This window comes from Cryptotermes secundus, unplaced genomic scaffold (genome assembly GCF_002891405.2).
Source record: "Cryptotermes secundus unplaced genomic scaffold, Csec_1.0 scaffold206, whole genome shotgun sequence".
In the NCBI taxonomy this organism is placed as follows: Eukaryota; Metazoa; Arthropoda; class Insecta; order Blattodea; family Kalotermitidae; genus Cryptotermes; species Cryptotermes secundus.
The window spans coordinates 175,518-186,465 of NW_019734313.1; the positions used below are offsets into that span (position 1 = coordinate 175,518).

General features: G+C 39.1%; 1 protein-coding gene and 1 non-coding gene across 2 annotated transcripts in view; one reads left to right on the plus strand and one right to left on the minus strand.

Annotated features, from left to right (window-relative positions):
* Positions 1-142: 142 nt before the first annotated feature.
* Positions 143-10,948, plus strand: part of LOC111868511 — a 25,513-nt gene continuing 14,707 nt past the window's right edge. Inside the window, exons 1-6 of the mRNA XM_023859202.2 lie at positions 143-230; positions 959-1,194; positions 2,589-2,747; positions 4,010-4,132; positions 7,622-7,785; positions 10,230-10,525. Of these exons, the coding sequence (XP_023714970.1) occupies positions 2,630-2,747; positions 4,010-4,132; positions 7,622-7,785; positions 10,230-10,525 (701 nt within the window). The 5' untranslated portion in view covers positions 143-230; positions 959-1,194; positions 2,589-2,629. The remainder of the gene's footprint in view (positions 231-958; positions 1,195-2,588; positions 2,748-4,009; positions 4,133-7,621; positions 7,786-10,229; positions 10,526-10,948) is intronic.
* Positions 396-466, minus strand: Trnag-gcc. The gene has a single exon. It is a non-coding gene; the product is annotated as a tRNA-Gly (tRNA).

The following is a 10,948-nucleotide window of genomic DNA, read 5'->3' on the forward strand; positions in this document are numbered from 1 at the left end:
TGTCTGCTGCAACTCAGGATCATGGGATTGATGTAGTCTCGTTCGAGGTGCTGGTTATGGCTAGCTTCACTGCAGTCAAAAGCTTGCGTTTCGAAAGATCATTGTCAATTTTGATACAACAATGTTAACGTATTCTAGGATAAGGCGTACAGTAAGAATTACAATCTTCAGTTACTTAACGGAAGCCGAAAAGCACTGCATATACTATGTGGCAACCTTTTAACATGCCAGTATGTCTACAACCGTTCCGAGTATTCAATCTCTATGGATTAACGAATTTCCTCACATTTCGTAACATTACAGTATTAAAACATATATATTAGTACTTCTTTGTTGTTAAAATAAAACTAGAACTTCAAAGAAAATGAATGTTTATTACATAAAGCAGCAAAACTTGCATCGGCCGGGAATCGAACCCGGGCCGCCCGCGTGGCAGGCGAGCATTCTACCACTGAACCACCGATGCGAACAAACGTCTGAAGTTTTCGAGATGTTAATAATGGACCATTCACCTCCAATTAGTGCCTAGCTGAAGAAGATATGGAGTTATACATCCATTCTACCATACGTCTTCAGTGTGTAGTGCTTAATTAGTTAAGCAGGGGAACAACTTTGCTTTTTCTTTATAATAACTGTAATAAATAATGCTATGCTCTGAGAGTAATAGATTAAACTCGAGTTTGCTGGTTTTAGATTCCCAATTCCAAACTGATTATAAAGTTGGCTCACACTTAGTTTCAGAGGCCACAGTGGTTGCAACCGAGTTCTAACACATCTCGTTTGTATTATTCACGATGTACCCACTTTCAATTTTAACTACTGCACTGTCACTCCTGACTGGAGATTTCATGAGTTTTGTCATCCTTGAAGTCAAACAGCGCAGGGACAGTATCTTTATATAGGCTATGACTACTTAATGTTGGAGTAACTATGACTTATCTAATGTTATACATTGCAGGTAGTAATGACACCATCCTCAATGAGGTTACCCGAACGAGGGCTGTGTCTCTGCTGGGGGCACATCATGGAACAGAGGGACACAGCTTTGGGACACCTCCTTGTGGTCCTGCTGGGTAACATCAGCCTCAGGGTCTGGATTAGTATGACAAACAAGGACTGGCGGCTAAGTTCCCAAAAAAGGGCAATCACATCTTACAACTGGAGCCTCCCACGCAGCAGCATTATAATTCACAGGTATTACTATGGTTTGCCAGGGACGAATGCAGGAGAGCACTCATATGGTGGTAGTTGTTTCCCTAGATTATTGTTAAGGTGCCTCAAGCCTTTGGGCTCAACACTCTAAAAAGTTTTAGCCAACTCATGTGGAGGACTGTGAATGAGGGGTGATTTGCCAACCCCAGGGGTGATCCTTTCATGGGGTTTTCTCTGGTCGCAAACACATGGTTAGTTAGTGTTGCAATCCCACTGCTTATCTAGAATACCCCTTTCCCCCCACATGTGCACTTCATGTCCTGGAGGCATGTGAGGGATCTATTCTCCTTTAACAGGACCAAGCCACCTAAGCCAAGGTGTGAGGCATGGCACTGGAGTGGAATTTAGCCAGTCTCATGAATGATCCCCTCATTGTACCAGGCAGCATCCCATTTCCTCCAAACTGGTCTGTGACTGACATCAGTCCCTCATACAACTGGCCAGACATAACAGAGTTCAACTGATATGGGTGCCGGGTCAAGAGGGTATTGCTGGGAATGAAACGGCAGAACAGCTGGCAAGAACACGATCTGAACATCTGTTCATAGAACCTGAACCAGCTTGCAGCATCTCAATTAGAGTTGCCAAGAAAGCGATCAGGGACTGGACAAAAAGAAATCATAAAATACATTGGGAATCTGTAACTGGACTCAAACATGCAAAGGAACTTATACTAGGGCCCTCTGCTAGAATAAAGGATCTGATAAAATAAACAAAGACCAATTAAGATGGTCGGTATGACTATTTACAGGATACTGTCACCTAACTGGGATTGACAGATGAGCCCACTTATTAACGGTGCCTGGAAAAATATCAGTTACATACATCCTATGTGATTGTGAGGCCATAGCTTCTTTAAGATTTTGTCGCCTGGGCCTGTTTTTAAGGAACCCAGCAACCATTATGACGCATCCTATTTCATTTAAAATGTTGGATTAATAAAGCATTAATAAAAAAGGGGAAGCAAAATAGATCATTGAAGTTCACAGTGCAAGGGCCGGATTATTATGATCCACTCCTTATGCATTCATTCATTCATGACTACTTCTTGTCAAATATAATAATTATTCTTTCACAACTTCTGCAGTGTATATAATGTTAATAATAATAAACCTATAAGTAAGAGCAGAAGGATTAGATCCTACCTATGTGTTTCATAGTGTTTGTTCCTTGCTACAATGAACCTCACTGAAGATATGCAAAAAATATGGCTCTGGTTTGCAAACATTCCTTAGAACTACAAATTTATGATATGGCATGAAAACAAACTGGTACCTTATCTTATGCTTTCACAGCATTGCTGCAGTGAAGTATGCAACAACATTCCAGAAGGTTTTCTCTTGATGCTTTTTACTTAAATGATTGAACTTGTTCAGAAATCTATGGAAGGAGGACCAATCTGTACATCACAACAAAAATGAGCGAGAAGAATGAAGAAAGAAAGTTTGAATACAAAATATTCTCAACTTTGGAAAGATTGCATATAAATCCATACCTTATAATGCTGAAGGTGACTTTGTTCATGATGTATGGTGGTAAGTCTGATCACTTTAAGATTTGTGATATAAAATATGAAATTTTGAACTGGTTTGTCTTCTTTCTATATAAACTTATAAAAAGGACTATCTTAAGACTGCACAATATGTATTAATAAATGCAGGTAAGTATTCAGCATTTTGATTTATTTAAAAGTGAATGTTTGCATTCTCATCATATTAATTAAATGTATGTAAAAGTATACAGTTCACTAAAATAGTTTTTATTGTAAAATAATTTATATGTAATCAAAATATTACATGTCTGGAGCATGGTGAGGGATTTCCCTTGACAAACAACCACTGCAGAATCATCATCACTACAAGACAGCACAACAAGCACAGCTTAATTCTTTGCACAATGGTGTACAATCCAAACTTATACTCTCATTTCTTTTCATAAAAAGCCCTGCACCTATCCCAATACTTGTCCTTTTAACAATACCTACATATCACATTTGTACTGTCTTTTGTATGTATGTATCATATGTTTACAAAAACGTTCACATAAAGCTTCCTCTCCACATTTAATACATAAAAGTCTGATGATGGAAAATCAAAATCAACAAACACATGTAACCTTTTAATTATTTTATAATGAAAGCTTAATTTAACTTAAGTCTACACTTTATATATATATATATATTTTGTCACTTATCTCGCTTGAAAGGCCCTCTTACATATTTATTTGTTTCCTCTTAAATATGAGCAATGATTCATTGTCAGCTGTTAACTTTTCTTGTCCAGGTATTTAAAATCTCCAGTTATTATGAGGTTCACAGATTTAAACTCAAGGATTGCAGTTTAGTATTGAGAAATGTAATGCTTGGCCACCTGGACCTCACTCCTACACTTTTACAGCATTGAAATGGATTGTCTATAAATGTTAATATAAGGCTATAAAAATAAGATGTCTGAGAAACAAAACAAACACATACAGACTGCGGCCTTGGGGTTGTGATATTGTAGGTGCATACTAACATTTCAGAGAAACATGTTGCATCTGTTTTCATGTTTGAAGTGAATAGTGTGGAACATAACGGTTCATTACCTTCTTCTCCTACCCCACCCCAACCAGAAGAATTCACTCCATGCCCTACTTTCTATTGTCCATTTGGATATTATTCTCCTGTGTATTCCAAGGTTTCCAATTTAGTCTGTTCTCTTCAGAACTTGTGACCAAAATTTTGTATGCATTTCTTATTTGCTGTAATCTGTAGCTATGAGAGAGGCAAATTAATGTGGAATGCTTATTGCTGCAGCGACAGCTTCTTTGTTGCCGTACCTGACCATCCACATGCAGAGCATCGGGCTGACAGTTGACGAAATCTCAATGGTGTACCTGGCGCTTCCACTCACAACGTTCCTTAGTCCCCCTATCACTGGTATGTACAGTCAGTTCAGAGCTTGTATATTCACCATAATTTTATCACCCTACTTTCCTTTCAAGAGAATGGTGGGTTCTGAGTACCATCCTCTGTGTGTGTGTGTGTGTGTGTGTGAGAGAGAGAGAGAGAAACAGACTGTCTTCACCCTGTAACTTTTGTCTCCTTTTCTTCTTCTTCCCCCTCCTCCTCCTCCTCCTCCTCTTCCGCTTGTTCTTCTATTATTGTATTATTTTCAATTTATATGGGTTCAGGGATGTAAAGTATTCATACTGTGCCTTCATAATTCATAATTCTCTACCATGAATAATACTAATGTTGTAGACGTGTAAACTTCAGTGGTGGGAGTGAAAATATTAAGAGCACTTAATTTAATGTCCTGAAATATTCTTGCTAAAATGTAAGACATGAGTTACACAACATCTGTATTTAACATGATTAATGAACCTATTCAGTAAGAGATGTGAATTTTGTATGTCTACAAATTTTCTATGAAGCATTTTGCTTTAAAGATTTCAAATATGGCAATGCTGTGATAGTCTAAGCCTTATCTGGAAGAATTCAATTAATTGGAATAAATATTATGTTTGTACCAATAGTGCTTGTACTTCATGATACATAAACATCTCTGTGAACTGTCAAGTTCTTCAGTGTGTTCCATGCTGGGTGTTAAAAAAGGGGTTACATGCGTTATGGGGCGCCATACTAACTCAGATGAGCAAAGAAAATCCCACTCATTGCATGACCAGAAATCAGTGTCTACTGAGATATGGGTGACGTATCTCTGATCTCTATAGCAGATGCTCAATGTGGTACCCATGCATTTGAACACAACCTCCAGCTCTTTGTTGCAGAGAGGTGTGCAATCTGTCAAACATGCCAGGTGTCACTTGAGTCTCCTGACAGACATTCTCTGCTCATTGTTGTAATACCTCTAAGTGCTGAATACACCAAAGTCTTTCAGTGTCCCCATTGCCAAAGATGTATAGGATTCAGGTTAGGGGATTATGCAGGCCAGTTAACCGGGCCTCCACTTCCTATATACTATTCATGGAAAGTCATGTTCAGATGCTGTTTGACAATGTGGAGAAAATGAGGTGGTGCCCTATCATGCATGGAACCACATGTGTTGTCATTGGTGAAGAGGCACATGTTCCAATGCACTGCAAGATCATTTCCCCCCCAAATTATGGTACACTACACCTGTTAGTCTGTTGGGTAAGACAGCTAATCCTAACATTTTGATCACATCAGCTGCCAATCCGGACATTGATGGAAAATCGATACTGATGTCTTGATGCCATGGTGGTGTGGGGGTTGCCATCCACCCAGATTTGGGTATTACGAAAGTTCATAACACCGTCCCTTGTGAATCCCGCCTCATCAGTAAACAGGATGTTAGCTACAAACTGTGTGTTTACAACGCATTTTGTGAGAAGCCACTGGCAAAACACCACCCTTGCACAACTGTCAGGTGGAGCATGGGCTTGCACTCACTGGGTGTGGTAGGGTTAAGGTGACTGTTAATGGAGAATTCTGCAGACAAGGGGAACACCGTTAACTTACAGTAGCTGCAATTCTTCACACGCTGGTCCCTGTATATTCTTCCACTCTTCTCACTATGGGAACATCTCAGTAGGCACTGACTTTTGGGCATGCGATGACTGGGACTTTTGCTCATTTAAGTGAGTATTATAGCCCCTTAAAGCCACTAATACAGACACAGACAGAGACACACACACACACACATGACATACAAGGTATGTGTGTGTGTGTGTGTACATATATGTGTATATAAAATACATAGTATTATAACAGTATATGAAATACTAGGATACAAAAAGGATGTTAAAAGAATTTACAGTGTGAACACTTTCAGCATATACTCACCTACAGAATAAAAGGTTTTTAAATACAGAGCACAGGGCCTATGAAATAGGGCCAATTGTCTCATGCATTGGCCCAGCGAAAAGCTTTTTTTTATGAATTTTATACAGCTGCTAAAATGGAGTGGTGTTCCATCTTGCTGGAACACTTCAGTTTCATCTTCTTTGAAATTTGGGAAAATAAGGACAAAAAGTGAATGGTTCCTGTTGTGGTAGACTCAAAAGAATAAGGTGTTTGAATCAAGAGAGAATATCTTGATATCGACTATTTTACAAGAGATGCATATACCCAGATCGACTAAAATACGCCAACATTATACCATGCTTTAAAAAAGGTGATACAACTGAAATATCTAATTATAGGCCTATTTCTTTATTGACAGGTTTTTCTAAATTATTTGAAATATTAGTCTTTAATAGTCTAAAACAACATTTGACAAACAATATTATTATTGTGGATGGGCAATTTGGATTCAGAAATGGTATATGTACACAAAATGCTATCTTCAAACTAACAGAAGCTATTTATAAGGCATGGAATAACAAAGAACTAGTGGTAGGTGTATTTTGTGACCTTACAAGGGCTTTTGATTGTGTCAAGCACAACCTACTAATCCAAAAGTTAGAACATTATGGTATTAAAGGATGTATTTTGAAATGGCTCAAATCATATTTACATAATAGGAAACAGAGAACTGTATTACACACTCATGACTCAACCACCTTTCTTTCTAGATGGGTAACCTGCAGACATGGTGTTCCCCAGGGTTCTGTCTTGGGACCATTAGTATTTAATGTTTACATTAACGACCTGCCAAGTACATTAGATGGTTTGGCTCATACCATTCTTTATGCAGATGATACCTCCATTATTGTTTCCTCAAAAGACATCACAACATTGAATCATAAAATAAATAAAATAATGAATCATATCTATGTATGGTTTCAAAATAATCAGTTAGTCCTTAATCTAAAGAAGATGCATGTAATTAAATTTACTACACCTATGACCATGATTGTACTACCAAGAACTTATAAGTAACTCGGAAAGCAAAATACAATTAACCTGGAAGATTATGTAATAATGTAACACATAAAAAAATTATTTTCTGTTTTAAATGGCCAGAGCATGATGCTAGTCACTCAAAGGTGTGGAGCTCCACCAACACACCTTCATATGTCTTTGTGGAGGGGTACTTCACCATAGGGACTTTTTTTTATTGCTAGTGGGGTGGGACTAAGTCCCTTGTACTGTGGCCACTTCTGACCTATTGTACCAGCCCAAAATGATAGGTGAGGGTGATTGTGGAGCAATTGGTGGAATGAAGATTGGCAGGGGAAAAGGGACAACTTTCCTGTTACCAAAAACTGATAATTGTACTTATTCCTAATGGTTCTTCTGTATGACAAATGATGAGTTGGGCCAGGAACAGTTATCATACTTATAATTCTAAAAAATGATGGTTTTAGACTCATGGTAATGATAAAATGGAACTTCAAAGAAATACTCACTGACCCAAATTTTCTATAGACTCACAGGTCCAGCCAGTTCCTGTGAGTCAGAATGTGCAGTTCTATTTATACAGTATGTTATAATCCCCAGGCTACTTGATAGACAAGTTTGGGCAGTACAAGTTTGTGATGGTGCTGTCACTTATCCTCAATGCAGCATTCCACCATTCTCTGCTCCTTATTCCTCACATGGAGACACCTGGTGAGATGCCATCTGCTTATGTTACGAAGCACCCAAAGACTGGTCAGTTTGAGGTATGTTAACTTGCTGCTATGTGGTTATGAGATTTGGTCTTGTGTTAATGAGGAATGAACAAAGATTGGGCATGTTTGAGGACAAAATAAAAATAAACAGCTGCATAAAGTATTTGATTTGTTTTGTGGGAACATCCCACATTATCATGCATTTCTGCAACACTCGCTCTTCACATCACTTTTCACCATCACGCGCGCTAACCAATCAGATTGCTTCAAACGTTCGTATTTATACTGCGCTCACTGCTAGCCCGCATCTACGTCATTACGCGCGCTAGCCAATCAATTCTTCCTCCTCAGTTTCAAGTTTCGCTCCGCCCCACCGAGCAGTGTATAAAAAGGGGCAGCTCCAACGCCGAGTATACAGTTCATCATTTGACTTCAGTCTACGATCAAGCAACACCAGCCAGCAGGCTTCGTGGCCAGCACTCGGTCTTCGGAGGCATCGGCAGGCTGCACCAGGCACGACTGCCTCGGCCCTCCCGCACTCTCACACCCGACTCACTGGGGCACCGCGCCTGGACTCGCCGGTGGTCGTGTTACTGTCCGACCCACTGGGCATCTGGTGTAGCCACTGCCTCATCACTCCTACGACCGCGCTCAATGGCTAGCCTTTCACCAGCAGACGCCGCCCTGCGATCAAGCAACCTCCAACTCACACCGCCGCGCGGCAACCAAGCAACCTCCAGCCACGGCCGCACTGCGGCCAGGCCACTCACCGCAACTAGCCTCTCTCCTTACCGGCGCGCGCCGCGCTACCTCTCCAATCAAGCCTCTCAGCAACCGCGGTCCTTTTCAGGACCAACAAACTGTTCCGAAGAAGTGGGTTGTCATTGGAGTTATGACAAAACTACACATCAAGAGCCCCACAGTTTCATTCTGGTCTGTCGCACTAATATTATGAAAAAGTTAAACAGTTCCGTCCAGTGTGACTGGTTAAGATTTTCTTATTTCAATTATTCATGCCCTTATTACATGTTTCGGTCTTCACAGACCATCTTCAGAGGAACACATTTACATCAATGCAGTTAGAAGCCACTATTACAGTACATGTTCTAAAAGTTAAAATATATACATACAACATAAATAATATACAATTGGCTGTAAAATCTAAAGTCTTTACAACAACAGCGGCTGTTCCAATACATTAAAATATTTAGAGTTAGTTTGTTATGATTCTATTGGAATTCGTAAACCAAGCTGGTTCATGTCATCCCTCTTTTATTTCTTATGACGGGGGCCAAAAGTGTGCCACTTTGTCGTTCTTGAGAAGAGGGTTCTACAAATATATTATGGGTATACTGTATTATTTCATCAATCCTATTGTGTTTTGTAAAAACTTTTGTTATTTTGTCCTACCTTTAATGTTGTCCTGTGTGTGTTTGTGGTCTGCTGTGTTGTTTTTACTGTTGTAGGGTGTGTTGTACAGTGTATTTATACTCCTTGTGTCTGTGACGTTAGTGCGGGCGTGTACTGATGTTGTATTATGAGGTCGAACATATTATACTGGTTGTCACTTTCCTTTGTGTGTTTTTGTTCTATCAATTTGTTGAGCTTATTAAAGTGATATATATGGAAATTTTCTTTTATATTCATGATACTCCCTTTTTTGGCATTCTCAACCATTTCCATGATTACAGCTAAATAAAGGTTTGTGTGAGCACTGCTCCATGTAGATGTATAGGAGCATGCAGATTAAGCTACATGTACTCCTTACCTGGTGCAAGATGGAGCTGAGTGGTTAGCTTCACACTCCGACCTCTCTATCCCAGGGGGTACATCTGCAGGTATTCGGGGTGTGATGTAGAACTGGTATGGGAAAATTGGTAGCAAAAGGAAACCTTCCTGCCCCCACCAAGAATTAAACCATATTGACAACAAATTGCTGAGGACAATATTTTGGTGTATGAGAGCAAGAGTAAGTAGAAAATAAAGAAAATAATATGATGAGGGACTTCAAGAATTGTTTTTCACATGCTGCATTTCAGGTGATGAAATAAAGTATTAGCTACACATTAAATGTAGTTCATATAAAAGAAATGAGTAATACATACAAAATCTGTCTTTCAAACAAACAGACCACTAAGGATACCTATGTATAGATGGGTGGATAATATTAAAACAAAACGTAGGGAAATGTGTTTTGAACTGGCACATGACATAGTTCAATAGTGAGCGTTTGTGACTGCAAAGATGAAATTCTGAGTTAAACAAACAAGAGGTTGATTCGTCAGCTGAACAACTACCACCTGTTCAAAGTTAGATGAGAACTGGGTTGAAATGGCTTTGAACAAAGTTCAGATTTATTTGTATCTTAAGAAAAATGATAACAAACATTAGCTACATTGTAATTTATCATATGGTCCATAATCATTTAATTAATTAATTATTTAATTGACTCAATAAATCGATCAATCCATAAATCAATCTTGCTTGTTCCTCAGGTCTGGTGGAGTCCATGCCCAAGCCGAGAGTGCCCAGAGGAGGAGGAGCTGGACATGGTATTGGCTGACTGCATGGACCACTGCCTGCTGGCAGACAAACCAGCACAACATGCAAAGAGTATCAAGCACGTCATAGTGGCACCAACAGCTGTGACCATGCCTCAGGCTGACAGCATGAGCACCATCATTGTGGGGAACCTCGCCTGCTTCATGCAGCAGAATACAACACCTTCAGTTGTGAAAAAGGACCTTCACTTTTTATTAGAGAAAGTTGAGAAGAAGCACAAAAAGAGAAGGTAAAAAGATTATAAGCAGAAATAATGTAACAACTACTGTATTTACCAGAACATGATATCATCAATTAAAATAGTTATGAAAAAGAACATATCATTTCAGTTACCTACATTTGCCTAAGCTATGGATGATAACACCATTTATATTAAAACTAGTACTTTTGATGATGTGTATAATTATTGAACAAAGTATTTTGCTTTGTTGCTATTTATATTCATTTAGAGGCACTAAATTATGAAAAAATCCTTGTTGTCAATGAAAAATCCGTCGAGTGTAACAATGTTTTTTGGTCACTTATTTATCTCACTTGCCTTACATGTTTCGGTTCAAGAAAAACCATCATCAGAGGCACGTATTACAAACACATGAAAACACTGGCGTTGTTTAATGTACACAGTATGTAAGCTGCGTGGACGCTGTTACAG